The sequence below is a fragment of the Equus przewalskii genome, chromosome X (genome assembly GCF_037783145.1).
Source record: "Equus przewalskii isolate Varuska chromosome X, EquPr2, whole genome shotgun sequence".
Classification (NCBI taxonomy): Eukaryota; Metazoa; Chordata; class Mammalia; order Perissodactyla; family Equidae; genus Equus; species Equus przewalskii.
Genome location: NC_091863.1, coordinates 11843451 through 11861803, shown reverse-complemented (window position 1 = coordinate 11861803; position 18353 = coordinate 11843451). Strand labels below are relative to the sequence as shown.

General features: G+C 39.2%; 1 protein-coding gene and 1 long non-coding RNA gene across 4 annotated transcripts in view; both read right to left on the bottom strand.

Annotated features, from left to right (window-relative positions):
• Nucleotides 1-1247: 1247 nt before the first annotated feature.
• The window catches only part of LOC103543111 (carbonic anhydrase 5B, mitochondrial), a 38759-nt gene continuing 21653 nt past the window's right edge, over nucleotides 1248-18353 (bottom strand). For all 3 annotated transcript variants that reach the window (XM_070603758.1, XM_070603759.1, XM_070603760.1), the window contains 6 exons: nucleotides 18140-18337; nucleotides 11215-11333; nucleotides 10057-10152; nucleotides 8127-8189; nucleotides 6959-7114; nucleotides 1248-3785 (listed from right to left, as the gene is read on the bottom strand). In XM_070603758.1, coding sequence (XP_070459859.1) covers nucleotides 3606-3785; nucleotides 6959-7114; nucleotides 8127-8189; nucleotides 10057-10152; nucleotides 11215-11333; nucleotides 18140-18337 — 812 coding nt within the window. In that variant the 3' untranslated portion in view covers nucleotides 1248-3605. The remainder of the gene's footprint in view (nucleotides 3786-6958; nucleotides 7115-8126; nucleotides 8190-10056; nucleotides 10153-11214; nucleotides 11334-18139; nucleotides 18338-18353) is intronic.
• LOC139080935 (uncharacterized) lies at nucleotides 15025-16496 on the bottom strand. Its single transcript, XR_011535821.1, has 2 exons — nucleotides 16346-16496; nucleotides 15025-15665 (listed from the first exon to the last, which is right to left on the bottom strand). It is a non-coding gene; the product is annotated as an uncharacterized lncRNA (long non-coding RNA).

Sequence of the window (18353 nt, the reverse complement as noted above, 5' to 3'; positions counted from 1 at the left end):
AGATAAAATACTTACGAATGCATATTAATATGAAAAATGCATACAAATCTACATTTGTACAACTGATTAAGTTTTCTTTGGAGGAAAGAATTATCCACTGATAATTCTTATAACTTGATTCTTTTGTCTAGTGATAAGCTCAAAGCAACACAACTGCTGGTGGTTTGAGAAGGAATGGTGGCAGGGTGAAAATCCCCACCCAGAACCCAAACCAAAGTACCATTTCTAAAGAGTGGTTGAATTCAAAAAGCAGGAATCAAAATATGCATAGGGACAAGTGTCGTAGTCCTGCCATTACAATATACCATAGACTGAGTGGCTTATAAACAACAGCAATTTATTTCTCATGGTTCTAGAGGCTGAGAAGTCCAAGATCAAGATGCTGGCTGATTCGATGTCTGATGAGTCCCTCCTTACTGGTTCAGAGATGGCTGTCTTCTTTCTGTGACCTCATATGGAGGAAGGGGTGAGAGAGCTCTCTGGGGTCTCTTTTAAAGGGCACTAACCCCATAATGAGGGCTCCACCCTCATGACCTAATCACCTCCCAAAGGCCCCACCTCCTAATACCATCACATTGGGGATTAGGTTTCAACATATGAATTTTGGAGGGACCATTCAACATGAATGCATTACTATTTATATGTTAAGTAGCCAGTATTGTTTATATGTACTAATTATATGGTAAAATTAGAGCCAATTTGCTTAAATGAACTATATCCATTTTTGATCAATAAAATTTTACATGAAAGAACTTAACCAAGAAAGCTGGATTAAAAAGACAATAAAATGTTAAGCAGAATAAACATCAAGTAAATAATATTGATTCTCCTAGTGACACAGAAAAATACCTCAAGTGATTACAATACCATAGTTTTGCTAATATCGCGCCAAAAGAATGTGTCTCCCCGTGAGCAAGGGAAAGACATCTTCCTAAACTTTTTTGAGGTGGATGCCTGGTTTTAGAATAGCCAACTTTACCCTGAGTCATGTAGCCCTGGGAAAGGAGAAAGAGGCTGGCAGCTTGCCCTGTTGGTGATGTCAGCAGATTGTACACTGGTTTGACAGAAAGAGGAGAGCTAAGGAGGGGCGGGTGGCTCTTTCCATTCCTGCTTCTCTAATAAGTAAATCCCTTATGAGTTTTCTAGTCACTTTCTCATCTACGTGGTAAAGGATGTCTCACTAATTTTACAGAATCTTACACACTCAAAAAAACTACTAGGAAGAAAAGTCATTCAACAAATATTAATATTGTGAAGAAGGGGCTTTATTATATTATTTAATGAAGATGAGCAGCAATTTCAATACAAAATTCTTTCTCAAGCCCTTTGACAGACCTCAAGCCTATTTTTTCCCTTCATGTTTAGGAAGGTACAAGTAAAACACTTCCGGAAGCATAACAGACAAGTTTCCTGCTAGGGTATATCAGTAACCAGGACATCTAAAGCACCCTTTTGGGGACCAAATGACTAAGACACAGAAGAAACCACACCCCCAAGGCAGTTTCCATAACCTCTGCAAAGAAGGTGACCAAGAATTTATCATGCAAATCAGGCCACGGCGGAGCGTGAAAGAGGGTGCTGTTAATACTTACACCAGAACACCAGGTGTTAGTAAAGCAGGGGTGGCAAACCGCAACACCCTACCCAGAGCTCCTTTGTTTCTCTAAGGTATAAGGGCAAGTCGGGCATTCCATACACTGGTTCTCACCCCAATTTGGAAGACTCGCTGCAATAGAATTTTGCACTAAGCGTTTGCAAGATGCCTAGGAGGGAAGCCTGTATGCCCTGGAAAATGCCTATCTTGTGTGTTTATCTCCCCCCCCCCCCTTTTTTTTTTGAGGAAGATTAGCCCTGAGCTAACATCTGCTGCCAATCCTCCTCTTTTTGCTGTGGAAGGCTGGCCCTGAGCTAACATCCGTGCCCATCTTCCTCTACTTCATATGTGGGATGCTTGCCACAGCATGGCTTGCCAAGCAGTGCCATATCCGCACCTGGGATCTGAACCAGCAAACCCCGGGCCGCCGAAGCAGAACGTGCGCACTTAACCGCTGTGCCACCGGTCTGGCCCCTGTTTACCCCTTTAAAGACAAACATGGTTTGAAACCAATCAATTCTACTAAGTTAACGTAAACTTTTTCCCCCCACATTTATCTTTTTAAGAATTTTATTTATTCCCTAGGGCATACATGCTTCCCTTTCCCAGAAAAGGCCTGCAATCTAGAAGCAAATGCCTTCACCCCCTCTTTTTTTGGAGCAGAGATAATCTCCCAAACTTACACATACAAATCCAACCCTACCTTTTTTTCTACTGTATTATTTATTTTTAATTATAAAATATGCATAACATAAAATTTCCTCTTAACCTTTTTCAGTGGACAGTTCAGTAGTCTTAAATATGTTCATCCAGCCCTACCTTGCAGGCCAGATGACTAACATGTTAATGAAAGAAACACTACTAGTTATTAACGCAATATTGAGTCTGAACACAGGCTTATAGGCAATTAGAGACATTCCAAGATATTTATAAGCAAGGGTAACAGAGGCATGGATCCCTCAGAATATGTAGAATTATCTAGATTTTAGCTTATCTGATAAGTTTCTCTCTCTATTACTGTAGCAAGCATCTTCTAAAGCACTGTATAAATTGGGAGATTTATGTTGATCACCTGCCTCGCGTAGAATCTCAACTAATGAAATAAAGTTCAGACAGGTTTAAAGAAAAGCCAAGTGAGTTCTGTCATTGTGGAAAAAATATTATCATCATAGTCTATAAAAGTGTATAAACAACGCAAAATAATCCTATAAACTATAGACTATTATATTGCTAGTCTTTTGAAAAACATTTATGTAAATAAATCATGAAAGAATTTTAAGTGCTAGGCACTTCAAGCGTTTTCTTTAACATGTCCTGCATATGCTTTCTGTATGATCCAGACTTTAAGTAAAATCTCTGATCTTCAGAAATGCAGAAGGATTTCTAGATATTAGTAAGTACTTGCTTTCTTAGGATTAAAAAATATTTTCATATATCATAAATTGATAGTAAGTAAGCAAGCATATCTTGTACTAGTAATGACAACTAAAGATCAGGGCCAACATATTCAATGCCAAGGCCTTATAAAAGAATACACATTCATGTTTTGAAATAAAATATACCTAAAACCACGGCCAATGTTTGGTCAGGAAGTACCAGTTTGGGCCCTGAGGCTGTTTCTGAAAGGCCTGCATTCTGGATGGTCAATGTCTGTGCCTTACCAGTTGTTAACTATTTTGGTTATCATCCCTATTTATAACTCTATAGAACCACTAATTGATAAACATAAAAAGACAGCCCAAAAATGTCAGACATAAAAAGACATTACAATTACCAACAGGTTGCTAGAAGAGAAACTTACGTCTCTTGCTGGTACTTCAGTGACAAACATTATTATCAATAAAAGTAAGAATTTGTTTACCAAAGAGCTTTCCTCCAAGACTGAAGGAACACTGCCATACCAAAAATGCACATCTATAATTATTGTTAAATGCAAGTGTTTAGAATAGTCTAGTTAATTTTTTAAAAGCTAGTATGTTTTAAAGCAAAATACTGCCAAAATACAATCGTCTTAAGGAGTCGCTTGGCTGGTCGATGGCTTGGGTTTTGCTTGTATATTCAGCACATAATCATGACGGAAGGATGAGCGAACAGTGCGATTCATCAGGGGCTGAAGGGGGCGGAAGTTGTCCACCATTCTTTTCTCTTTCTCCCCCTCGGAAGTGAAAAGCAGGGTCCGAAATTGCTCAAGCTAGAAATAGAAGCAGGAAGCAAAAATAATTTCAATAGAAAAACAGCTTTACTTCATGAATAAATTACTCTCACCTTTACAACTCTGAAACATTCGTCTAAAATTGGATACAGAAGGAGAACTTATTTCTGGGTAGGAATGCCTGCCCCGCTGGACAGGAAATAAAATGTCGTTGTGGGAGGAGGAGCGTAGCAGGAAGTGGCAAAACCAGCAGGGCACTTGAGATGCAAAGACTGGGGGTCAAAGACCCTGTCTTCACATATTAGCCAGTTGCCAAGGACGAGTTACTTCATCTTTGATTCTCAGGAACCTCATCTTTAAATGGGCAAAATAGCCAGCCTACAGAATAATAAAGGCAAGGCTTGATGCATATAGTAACAGTGCAAAAAATGTTTTGTTTTTTAAAATTTAACTGAATCTTTAACATAAACAATGTATTTTTGATTGATCACTGCACCTGAGCACTGTGACAAAGCAATGCTGCCCGTGGATGTCTTAACTGGCCGTGGGATACCCCCGACTGGCATTGTCCAATAGAACTTCCTATGATGATGGAAATGTCCTCTGCACAGTTCATTACGGTAGCCACAAGCCACATATGGCTAAGTGCTTGAAATGTGGCCAGTGCAACTAAGGAACTGAATTTTTAATTTAATTTGCATTTGAATGTATCTATATTTAAATTTAAATGGCCATGTGTAGCTAGTGGCTAACATATTGGACAGTGCAGCTCAATACAAAAGGAGCGACCCCAGATCAAGGGCTTGTTCTCTAAAGTGGCAATAACATCAATCAATAGCCCCTTGGCTTTCTGAGCAACCATGTTATGGAACACTTGACTCCAAGCCAGCTGGAAAATCTGTTCACAACATTTCTCCTCACTCAGTGAGGTGCACTGTAGCTTAGAGAGGACAGTCTGGGGCACACTAGGCAAGCATGTGAAGGTTTGTTTGGATCAAAGACTTCAGGCCAAGTAGAACTGTAGAGGCGGGACTGTGACCAGGGGCAAGCACCAAACATAGTGACCATGTTTGCAAATTACATATCCTCATTCATTAGGATTGTGTCCATGTAGTTAAGATTTATTTTTAAGCTTTTAAGTTAATTGCAAAAGATTAGAAATAGTCCAAGTACCAATAATAATTTACATTAGAGCTATAAAATTGACTAATACATAGCCATTAAAAAATGATATCAAAGATAATGTTTATTACCTATAAAATGTTCCACACATCACTGAGTGAAAAAAAGCAGCTGGAGCTAGCCCTGATGGCCTAGTGGTTAAAGTTCAGTGCAATCACCACTTCAGCAGCCTGGGTTCAGTTCCCAGTTGCGGAACCACACCACTCATCTGTCAGTAGCCATGCTGTGGCAGCAGCTCACATGGAAGAACTAGAAGGACTTACAACTAGCATGTACAACCATGTACTGGGGCTTTGGGGAGGGAAAAAAAGCAGCTAAATGGTACATACAGAATGATTCCACTTTGTTAAAAAATTATATATATTTATGTAGTCATGCATCACTTAACAATGGGGATATATTCTGAGAAATGCATTGTTAGGCAATCTTGTGTGAACACCACAGAGTGTACTTACACAAACCTAGACAGTATAGCCTACTACACACCCAGGGTTTATGGTACTAATCTTATGGGACCGCTGTCATATATGTGGTCCATTGTTGACCAAAAGGTCATTATGTGGTGGATGACTGTATTTATTGGAACCACATCAAATTTATGGAGAATAAACAATTCATGGAGAATAACAACTTAAGGAGATGACATCAAAGGTGTCTTTATGATGTCTTCCTATTCAGTTACATGGTATGAATTTTATTAAGTAAATTCTTCTTTTGTGTCTTTCAGGAATGTTAAGTTTTCTTGTTAACCTTATTCCATGGTATTTTATATTTTTGCTTCCATTATAAATAATGTTCATTCTTCCATTATATCCTCATATCATTATATCTTTTAACTGATTGTGATTTATACATGTCAAATGTATTGATTCCTATAAATTAATATTGTACTCCACTAATTACTGAATTATCTTATATTTGCAGTAGTTTTTTATTGTTTCTCTAATTTATTTTTTCTTTTCTGGTTTACTTGTATTGACTACTTCCAGAATATAATCTACTATAAAATTTAATATGGTCATAATCCTTTCTATATTAAGCATACTATTTACTTTAGAACTGAGATCAATCTCTTCTATCAAGTTAGGGAAGTCTCCATACATTTATTTTACTGAAAATGTTTAAAAACTAAATGGTGAATTTTGCTAATGCATTTTAAGAATCTATGGAAATGATTATGATTTTTCTGTTTAGATTCACTTATACAATGAATTATATTAATATCATTCTTAATAATGAATCATCCTTGTATTACCGGAATAAATGCTACTTGGACAAAGCATATACTTCTTCTAACGTACTGCTGGATTCTGTTTCTACTATACTATTTGAGCTTTTGAAAAATATATTCTTCAGAGACATCAGTCTGTAGTTTTCTTTTTTTTTGGTCCAATCTTTGATGAGTGTTGGTATTAGTTATCCTGGCTTCATAAAAAAGATTTTGGAAGCTTCTGTTCTTGTGAAAATGCTCTGTAATTAATAAAAATCCCTTAAAGCAATCATAAGCAAGTATTATTGTAGTTTAGTTATATCATGAATTAAACAAGATTTTCACCACTTAAACTTAGTTTCTAAGGAAAAAATAAATTCCAAGTTCAAAACAACTGACTTAAAATTTCTAGACAGACATTGTTGGATTCTGTCTTCATCCTGAGAAGTCCAGAGCAAAATTACCTTAAGTATTTTAAAGGATTTTGAGCACATCCATTTCTAGCCTTCAATTTTCCCTTTAAAAAAGTCTTGTTTATATAGAGATTCATATTTATATATAAAATACACAATGCATAAAACATATGTCATTGTCAAATACGGAAGTAAAAAGCTTCTGTTTCCTAAGCTTTAATTCTTCTCTCTAGTTTATGTGAAGCATTTCCTAATTCTTATCCAAATTAAGACAAGATATTAGCACATGTTAATAAAAATGTATAAGCACTACAAGATGTTAAAAGCTGACGCCAAAGTTTGAGCCCAACCTTGTTTTAAAGGGGCAGACTAGAATTTCCTTATATAGAAACATGGAAAGACCGTACCTGATCATGATCAACCTCTACAGGCTGCTTCTTAATGATCCAGGTGACAGATTCAGAGAGTGGCGGAGTAGTCAGGGACCCCGAGTAGGTCCAGTAATCTGGGCAGGTGGGCATCAGGCAGGAAGGATCAAATGACCCAAATTCCACAAGGGTGTCCTGGCCAAGAGAAGGGGGTCATCATTTCATGGTAAAAACCTCTCAGGAATGGGATGACGAGGTGATGATTCTAGGGGTTCCTGGGGACCAGCAGTGGTCCAGAGGAGCTCCAGGTACCTCTGGGCACCTTAGGACAGAATTATGCCCATGCTTTGTTCTTGCAATTAACTGTGTATTTTGGATAGTCCTCAGTGGGAACACAGCAGACACCATTTGCTCCCTCCATTCTAGTGACTTTACAGCAGGTGGTCTCCTCTGAACTCCTTGGGAGGCATTAGGTGGTAGCTGGTGCGTAAACAAGGAGGCTTCTCTTTTTCAAGAGACTAATAGAATTCTCCTTTCTAAAATGCAATATAAATCAGGAGAAGCCAGGATCCTGGACTAAAAGTGGGCGGGGGGTGGGAAGGGAAGAAAGGAAAAAGAGGGAGATGGAGAGGGAGAGAGACAGAGGTGGGAGTGGGGGGAGGGAGAAGAAAGAATATATGGACTTCCATGGAGCAGTCCCTTTGGGATTCTGAACACTGAACAATTAATCTTGAGGGTTGAACAAAGTTATCCAACCTGAAGGATATGGGTAATTGTTCGTTAAAACTGGACAAACCAAATTTCTGTAAAACTTTTCTCTTCTCCCAGCATGTGGGAGGGTAGTTAAGTGTCAAGAAAGACACTCTGACGGTTTCCACAAAGATTTAGAAAGAGCAGGTGTCAGCAGCAGAGGAGGGGACAGCATTATGTTCCTGAGTCCCCAAGAGCTTGGTGGCATGGCAGCAAAACCAGAGTGGTCAGTGCCCACCAATCAAATTCCTTTTGTCCCCTGCAAAGTGTCCCAGGTCCAGGGCTCTCTCAACATAAGCATTATAAATGGCAAGTTGTCTTCTAGGCAAGTTTCAAAGAGAACCTGAATTACACTGAAGTTAATTACATTTGCCAATTCGAAGTGCCTTGTTAGTGGCTCCACTCTGAGACTGAAACATAAAACATATTTCAAGTGATACAGGAAAAAAATTATTACCTTATGCTTAATTGATGGCAAAGTATCCACTAACTTCTGTAGCTCTTTATGTTGTTTGCCTAGCTAAAGAAGAAGCAATGAGAAAATATTTAAAACAATTGACATCTCACTGAAGAAACTGTAACAGAATGCAAACTAAAATTAGCCACCTGGGATTACATAAAAACAAACAAACCACACTACTTCAACTACACTTAAACTGGTAATTTAGGACGTTATAAACATCACTGAATCAAATTAGACACAGAACAAATGAGCAGGCTGTTTGCTGACAGGGTCAGATTGCCTGCAGGGAAAGGTGCCCCTGTTCCTTTTAAATATCAGTTCTTAAACTGAAATTTACAATAATTAAAATTAAAAATGGCTCCACATACTGGTACAAAAACAGGTCCACAGATCAATGGAACAGAATTGAAAGCCCAGAGATAAAACCACACATCTATGGACAGCTAATCTTCGACAAAGGAGCAGAGGGCCTACAATGGAGAAAAGAAAGTCTCTTCAACAAATGGTGCTGGGAAAACTGGACAGCCACATGCAAAAGATTGAAAATTGACCATTCTTTTTCACCACACACCAAAATAAACTCAAAATGGATCAAAGACCTAAAGATTAGGCCTGAAACAATAAGTCTTTTGGAAGAGAATATAGGCAGTACACTCTTTGACATCAGTTTCAAAAGAATCTTTTCGGACACTATAACTCCTCAGTTGAGGGAAACAATAGAAAGAATAAACAAATGGGACTTCGTCAGACTAAAGAGCTTCTTCAAGGCAAGGGAAAACAGGATTGAAACAAAAAAACAGCTCACTAATTGGGAAAAAATATTTACAAGCCACTTATCCAACAAAGGGTTAATCTCCATAATATACAAAGAACTCACACTGCTTAACAACAAAAAAACAAACAACCCGATCAAAAAATGGGCAGAGGACATGAACAGACATTTCTCAAAAGAAGATATAAATATGGCCAAAGACACATGAAAAGATGTTCATCATCGCTAATCATCAGGGAAATGCAAATCAAAACTACACTAAGATATCACCTTACACCCGTTAGATTGGCAAAAACATCCAAAACCAAGAGCGACAAATGTTGGAGAGGTTGTGGAGAAAAAGGAACCCTCATACACTGTTGGTGGGAATGCAAACTGGTACAGCCACTATGGAAAACAGTATGGAGATTTCTCAAAAAGTTAAAAATAGAAATACCCTATGACCCAGCCATCCCATTACTGGGTATCTATCCTAAGAACCTGATATCAGAAATCTCAAGAGTCCGTTGCACCCCTATGTTCATTGCAGCATTATTTACAATAGCCAAGACGTGGAACCAGCCTACATGCCCAGAAACTGATGATTGGATAAAGAAGATGTGGTATATATACACAATGGAATACTACTCAGCCATAAAAAAAGACAAAATTGGCCCATTCACAACAACGTGGATGGACCTCGAGGGTATTATGTTAAGTGAAATAAGCCAGTCAGAGAAAGACGAACTCTATATGACTCCACTCATAGGTGGAAGTTAGTATATTGATAAGGAGATCAGATCGGTGGTTACCAGGGAAAAGGGGGGTTGGGGGAGGGCACAAAGGGGGAAGTGGTGTACCCACAACATGACTAACAAAAATGTACAACTGAAATCTCGCAAGGTTGTAATCTAGCATAACATTAATAAAAAAAAAAAAAAAAGGCTCCACAGTCAAAGTAGCCACATTTCAAGTGCTCAATGGCCACATGTGGCTTGTGGCTACTCTACTGGACTGTGCATTTTTATACCATTTGAAATATACTGATAACAATCTTGTATTTTAACCATTGTTTATTTTTACCCCAATATTCTTAGAACTTAATATTGCAATGTTGTGCCTTGTCATCATAGAAAACAACACATCATTTAAAGTAGGTAAGATTTTTTTTACCTTTAAAAATACCCCTATCACAGCCAAACCATTTTCTTCCAGTGCCGCATCCTCAAAGTTTTCAAATTTGACTGCATTCCAATGCACCAAGTGCAGCTGAAACACCATTACAAGAGGGTATGACACATCATCATGGAGGATCGCTCCAAAACAGACAGACAGCCTTATCCAACACATGATATTTTAACATGTTTCCTCATCCAAAATAAAGCCATTGAAAAAAGCATATGACAATCTGGTGCAAAATGAAATAGAAATAAATAACAGGAAGAAATGTATGCAGGAACAGCAATGAATGTTACTTTGAAATAGAGGGATTTACTTGGGGAGAAAAATAAAAAACAAACTTAGATAGCAAAGTGAGTAACATTTCAGTGAGGGAAGCAACATTTGTCCATTCCCATCCTGATTTGCATGAAACACTCATATTCAAAACCCATCTGCATCTAAAGCAAAGATGTTTATGTTGAGAGAAATAGATTCTCCCTATGGGAATTAGACAGGCGTTGAAGACAAATTTCTTTGAGGGATAACTACTTAAAATGTGTTTCTTTTTAAGGTAACATTTAAAACTAAATTAGGGGAAAAGTTGTAAGACAAAATTCTATTTCCTTATGTGCCTCCTATATTTCCCTACAAATCATTCCTCATCCGTCATTCACGAATGCATCATCGCCCCGCCTCCCGAGTGAGGCCCTCAAGGTCATGGTTAACTTCTCCCTCTCCTGTCCTGAAGAGGACCTTGCCTCCAAGTCCTGCTGCTTTTATTTCAGAAATACTTGCTAAATCTTGCTCTTTTTCTCTATTTCAATTGCTACCGCTTTTATTTAGGCTCCCAGCATCTCTCATCTGGATTACTTTGACCTGATGGCCCTGTACTTTTGCCTGGGTTATTACTTTAGGCTATAATTTGAGCCTATCTTAGAATTCTGGAAGAATTCAGTTGCAGGATCTTAAGATTCATTTCTGCAATATTATTTGAGATGAGGGAAGTTATTTTTGCATGTATAAACTGGGAATAATCAATTATGCCCCTGAGAGGACTATTTAGCATTTATAGGAATCACATGATTCTTCCTGATAATTTCTTAGAACTAGAAACTCAGAACTATCCCCCCTTCTCCACAGCTGTCACTGTTCCTGAGCTTCTCAACGTACCTCTGCGGGGTAACATTTGCTGTCCACGGTATGCTCGGAGCCCCAGGCATCGATGGCCCCCCAGTGAAAATGGAACTGCTTCAGTCGGTAGTTGTCTTCCAGGGGTCCTCCCTCGATCACTGAAATGGCACATCCAACAATTCAGGGGACAGCTATTCACGCCGTGGAGGAATGCAGGGGAAAGGCCGACTCTGTGGGTTGACCCTTCTATACGACCTGTCCTAAATGGAGCACACTGTATCATATACATGTGTTTAGAAACTTGATTTCCACGCAGTTAATACATGTATAAGGGCAAGACCTGCACTCTGAATGACATCGAAATTTAACTACACTCCAAGCTACATACAACTGGTAAAGGCCAATTCTTGACTTACTGTTATATTCTATATTTACTGTGCCTCGTTATTTTTATATGCAATAAAATGCAAATTTCTCTCAGCATATTTATCCAACTCTCTCATAAAACTGAAATATGGGGACCACAGATATTCTCTTTCTGTTTTACGTACTGACACTTTGCTTTTCAATTTTTGAAGATACAAGTGTTTCTTTCCCTTTCATTGAAATGGAATAGGAAATTTCCAAGTCAAAAATTATCACCCATTTCCCTTTGGACCCAATGAACAATGTGAGTCATCAGCCACACACTTTACCACTGGCCTCACCATGTTGGATAACAAATACCTTTTGTTTAGCCTAGAGTTTTCTGGAACTAGTGAAATCAATACATTATAGGCAAAATATTCAGATACAACACGTTTTTAAAGTCACATTTCCTCAAGGCTTTGGGTGGTGCAGATTTTTTTTTTTGCTTGAATTTGCTAAAGCATATTAGTTCCTCATTCTTCCATCTCATCAGACCCTGGTGATGTCTGTCCACAGTTAAACCAATACAACACCACAAAAACCATCCATCTCATCGATCTTAATGATCTTTAGAATTTATTGCATCATTAGTTGAATTTTATGTAAGCAAATGATTGAGTACAGCAATCCGAAGGACCAAACACACTGGTTACGTCATGCAGTGGTCTGCTATGTATCTTAATGGCTTTCAAAAATATTTTACATAACTTCCTCTTTTAAAAAAAGAAGGAGTTTCGTAAGAGGTGAGTGAAGACACCAATGGCCACTTTCCTTTGAGGGGCAGGAGAGGTGCAGAGAATAGTATCATGTGATTCACTAAATTAACAGGAGGACAGTACTCCAGTGGACTGAAATAAAAATATCTTCCAAAAAATTCTTATTTTTCTATGCCAGCTCCATATTGTGAGCATGACTTTGGCAAATGATCTAATCTGTTGAATGAAATTGAAGTTCTGGTCCCACATGACCAGGGCAGAGGAAAGGGCCAGCTTTTCTCTCCTATCCACAGAAAAACACTGCAACATTTCCTGGACACGTACTGTGCGTCTTCTCCAAAGATGATCAAGGCAGAGAGATGTCACTGATGGGTGGCTGCAAGGGAGTGGCAGCACTGGTCTTCAGGTGTGTTTGGATCACCCACACTGTACACTAAACACATTTTTAATTCATTGCCAACATTTAAAGCTAGACAACTTCACATAGAAATCCACATTTCCAACTTGACTTGAGAAGGAGATGCCCTGCCCATGTTGGGCACACGCTCCCGCTGGGTAACAAGAGGCTAGATGGGAGAAATGACGACCCCCATTTGGATGGTCCCACCAGTTCTTCACAGTAGCCACCACTGCTATTTCTCTCAGACTCTCCCAGCCTCGCTCATTTTCATGACTTCTCTGGCACTGGAGGTGCATCTGCATTTCTGATCCCTGGGAGAGAAGTTAGATGCCCAGGCATCTGACTTGGGCACTTGCTAGCTAGAAAAGTCATTAAGTTGCTACCATGTGCCAAGCACTACACCTATATAAACTGTACATAGGAAAGAGGTGAGACAGGGCAGCATTCTCCTGTATAATGTGGTTAAGAGCATGCACTTTGCAGGAAAAGGGCCTCAATTTGAATTAATTGGTTTTGTGTCATTAGCCACATGTGCTGGCAGTTTCTAAGATGACTCCCAATGATCCCCGTCTCCTGGTATTCACACCCTTATATAATTCGCTTCCCTGAGTGTGAGCTGGACCTTGTGACTTGCTTCTAAGGGTAAAAGTGATAGGATGTCACTTTTGAGATTAGCTTACAAAAAGACACTGGTTTCCATTTTGTTTGCCCTCTCTGACTCTTCTTGCTTGCCTGCTCTGATGAAGCCAGCAGCCATATTGTGAGCTGCCCTCTGGAGAGGCCCATGCAGCAAGGAAATGAGGGTGGCCTCTGGCCAACAGCCAGCAAGGAATGCAGGTCCTGAGGGGAAGTGAATGCTGCCAACAGCCACTTGAGTGAGTTTGGAAGAGGATCCTTTGCCAGAGGAACCTAGAAATGAGACCCCAACCACAGCTGACACTTTGGTCACAGCCCCATGAGAGACCCAGAGCAAGAGTACCCAGCTAAGCTGCACTCAGATTCCCCATCTCTGATCATGGTCTGCAGAACTCTCCGTCAACTGGCTCTTGCCTTCCTCAGGACTTCCTTGTCTGCCACTTCCTTCTGGCACTTTACACACAGTGATACCTAATACAGCATCACACTGCTTCACACTCCACCTCCACGTGGACCACCCTGGTGTCACCTCAGCCAGGAAGCCTTCTCCCACCAGACCTCAGGTGCACACTTCCCTCACAGCACTTAGCACTCTGCACTCACATCTTCTCTTCAAAGGTCTGTCCCCTCACGACACTGTAAGTTCCTTAAAGGCAAGACCATCGTTTCTTCCTCTTTCTATTCTGAGGACCTGGCACAGTGCCTGGCACTTAGGAGATCCTCAACGAAACCAGGAACTAAAGAAATAGACTGTAAAGTGTCCGTTGGGTTTTTTAATTGAAACCTCACTGATAGCCTCAGCAAGAGCGAGGAAGAGGGTGGGGTCAGGTGGGGCAGACGGGTGGACAAGAGGGGGAAGTACAGCCAGCAAGAAACAGGTGGGGAAGAGAGACAGAAAACAGTGAATTAGAAAGCAGAGCAGTAATAAGATGTCAAGTAAATATATAACTTATTTATTTAAGGTTGTTGATATTTTGTTCTTTCTGTGCTCTAAGATGAAAAAGAATTAAACTTGTAAAAAGTTAGATAACAAATATAAAACACCTAGCAGAGTCAGACTTAGAGTAAGCAATCTATGGAATATTCGCTCCTTTCTTTTGCTTTTAATGTGGAGCTAGCAGAGAGAGGGATGATGAAGGGAAAGGTAATACACAGGACCCACACGAGTAAAAGGAAATGGGCATGAAACTTCGGGGGGTGATGGCAACATTCTAAAATTGGATTGTAGTGATGGTTGCACCACTCTGTAAATTTACTAAAAGTCATTACTTTGTTTTTTCAAAAAAAGTAAATGTAGGACCAAAAATAGGGAAGGAGAACTTAAAATGTTTGTGCAAGCATTCTTACTAGGTTCATTGGTGATGCCCCATCAAAGTGTAAAGTAAAGCGAAGCAAGATGGGGCAGGAAGCATCCTTAGGAGAACAATGGGACTCATCTCTCCCTCTCTTTAACGCCTGGTGCCATCGCCAATAAGAGTCATTTCAGAAGAGGTGATAATTTACAGGGATCATCCATGGGACTCAGCCCAGGCATAATTCAGTGCCCTACCCCACAATATTTTGCATCACTCATATGTATTCATTAAAATCCACAACTGTGTCCCATTCAGGGGAGCCAAAGAACAAAATGATGCCCAGCAGAAGGCAGTGGTATAAGATGCTGACATAATTTCTCTATTATCCTTTTAATTTCTGTAAGGTTGGTTGTGATGTCCTTTCTTTCATTCCTAATTTTAGTAATTTGAGTCTTCTCTTTCTTTTTCTTGGTCCACCTAGGTAAAGGTTTGTCAATTTTGCTGATCCTTCCAAAGAACCAACTTGTGATTTCACTGCTTTCTGCTCTCTTCTTTATTACGTCCTTCTTCGTGTTTGCTTTGTGCTTAGTTTGCTCCTCTTTCTAATTTCTGAAGGTAGAATACTAGGTTATTGATTTGAGAAATTTCTTCCCCAGTATAGGCATTTTCATGTGCAAGTTCCCTCTAAGCGCTCCTTTAGCTCATGCCATAAGGTTTGGTATGTTTTGTTCTGTCACATACCTGCCCCAGCTCCTTTAACTGCACACTTTACCTCCAGTTCTTTGTAAAGCACGCTGTAGTACCATTTCCTTGGGTTTTTTTGAAATTTATAGACATTGATATTTATTAGATCCTTTATTTTCTAGAATTAGAATTGTTTCCTGTCTTTCTTCATTTCTAGGATGTCTTTGCCTTCTTTTACATTTCCTTTACTTTTTAGGTTCATTCACTCTTTCTTCCTCTTTGAATACTAATGGTTATTTTGCAACAGCATGGAGAAATATCGGTGAATAAGCAGGAAATAGGAGGCAAGCACTGAAATGCGGAAAAAGAGAGAGAGGGAGAGAAAGTTAGGTACTTACTAAAGATTAATAGTATCTTGAAGAAAATAATTATTAAAGCATAATGAAAAGAGGTTATCTATTTTGGTCATTTCTTGACAGAACAAGTGGAAAATTAGCAACCTCTCTATAATTTTTCCTGTATATTTTGTAAAAAAAGTGTGAGACTGACTCACCTAGGGAGCGTAAAATCAAGGAATGATGTGTTTGGAGGTATCTAAAGAGCTATTATGACAAAAATGTTGGTCATTTGTTTTCCATCTGAGATTGCCCATTTATTTAAATAGGTCTATTTTTCAAAAGAAAAAATAAAACAAAAAGCTATTTGCCTTCAATGATCTTAAGATTAACTCACTTGGTTAAGAAACTCATTAAACAACTTCCTGAGATTTCCAACTCAATGAAGCAATAATATATTGGCAACAGACAGTCCTTAGACTGTCAAGGTCATTAGAAGGCTGACCAACATTTAGGATCCTCAGAAGAAAAGAAAGAAGGTTGCCAGGAACCTAGACAGGACTGAGACTAATTAATTGAGAAGACTGCTATGCATCTAGCATGAACGGACGAGAGTTGGTGTTCTATAGATTGGGTCTGCCCATTAGTCAAGTTCTGGCAGGAATAATGGTAGTAAAGGAGACAAACAGAGCTTACCATAGTGCAAGATGGTCTTCAGGAACACAGGAATTTAGCTTGCTTTTAAAGATTTCTGGAATCCTTATATACAATGCAATATTATAGGCTTCTAGTTAAGATGGGGGCATACTCTCGGGTTTTGGAAAAATTAAGAAAGACACCAGTAAATCTGGGAGAAAAAGGAATAATTTCTTCTTAGTTTGAGAAATGCAAATAAGATGTAAGGGTTTAGGGTTGTGTCATACCATGGAGGAGAAAGAGGAAAATGAGGGACACAGAGACACCTAAGCCCTCAAGGAGAGACTCAAGCACTTCCTGGATCACAGCAAAGAAGTATGTCAGAGGGAAGAGGACCAGAGAGATTGATCCCATTGGAGAAGCAGTCTGTTTGCAGTTGGACCAGAGGACTATGTCTCTTCAGAGCATCACCAGGAAAATACAAAGAAAACCAAGATACAGTTGAGAATCCTGGAGCCAGGATACACATAGGGGTGAACACTTCTGTTTATGCTTTAAGTTATACTTTTTACTTCATTCATTAACACTTTCACAGACTTATTTCCTACCATTCCTAAGAGGAAACTAATTTCCTTTAGATCAGGGTCTCTCAATCTCAGCTCTTTTGACATTTCAGGCTGTATAAGTTTTCGTGAATGTTGTCCTATGTATTGCAGGATCTTTAGCAGCATTTCTGGCCTGTACTCACGAGATGGCAGCTGCACCACCACCCCCAAGTTGTGACAACCAAAAATGCCTCCAGATGTTGCCAAGTGTCCCCCACCCCTGGGGGGAAGAGGTAGCAAAATTGCCACTGGTTGATAACCATTTGTTAAGATACACTATTTCAAATAATAATTATTCAGACTAATTAGGACTTCTTTTTTTTACTGAGGAAGATTTGCCCTGAGGTAACATCTGCTGCCAATCTTCCTCTTTTTGTATGTGAGCTGCCACCACAGCATGGCCACTAACAGACGAGTGGTGTCAGTCCATGCCTGAGAGCTGGACCTGGGCTGCCAAAGTAGAGTGTGCTGAACTTAACCACTTAGGCCACTGGGGCCAGTCCTAATCAGGACTATTTGATACCATCAAATTCAGTTTGGGAAAAAAAAAAAAGAAACCTGCATAGAATTAATCACATTCTGTTTTCCATAGATATTAAAAGTTTCAGGTAAACTTTGAAATTGTTCAGATCAGTTTATATCTGGGTAGGTTGAAAAAAAGAGATGATTCAAAAGCAATATAATAGTTGAATTTAAAAATCTCTTTTAAATTGTGTTTCTTTTAAAGTAGATAACACTGTTTAATTAACAAAATTGACAGAACACGAGTTTCCATTTTTCTAATATATGACTAGTCTAACTAGTTAAGACTGTAACCTCATGCACACATGAATATTCTTTTTGCCCCATTTCAAAGATATTGCAATCTGATCAGCTAAATCTGATTATTTAGTATAAAAGTGTCTTGTAAAGTCAGCAAGCAGAGAAAACTAGTACATATTCAATAGCTACATACAAAATAAATTTCAGACAAAGCTTTAATTTCACACCCTATCTTCTATATCAATTATAGAATTTATACATAAAGATATACATATTTATTGATAGGAAATACTACCTATACTAATAGAAGAAAATGTGCATTAAAAACTAGAAGGAACTTTTTTCATATACTGGCAAAGTCAGTTCAATGAGTGCCATGCCACTGCTAACAGGAGATTCATGCTCGCATGGAGGCAGTGTGATATGGCCTCTGCTGACAAGAAACTGTCCCTTTAACTCCAGACAAGAACACCAGTCTGGCTCTCACCTGATTTATCTGTAGAGTCTTCAAATTCCACGAGGAAAGAGTACCCGTTATTCCAGATGTGGAGGCAGGTGGCCGGGTCATAAGAGATGGTGAGCGGTTTTAAGCCAGGATCATACACGCTGTCCCTCCACCGGATGTTGATGGGCGACTGGCGCTCGCCTGACGGGACCAGGTCCACGCTCTCCCAGAGTGGGTGCACTAGGAGAAAGCACAT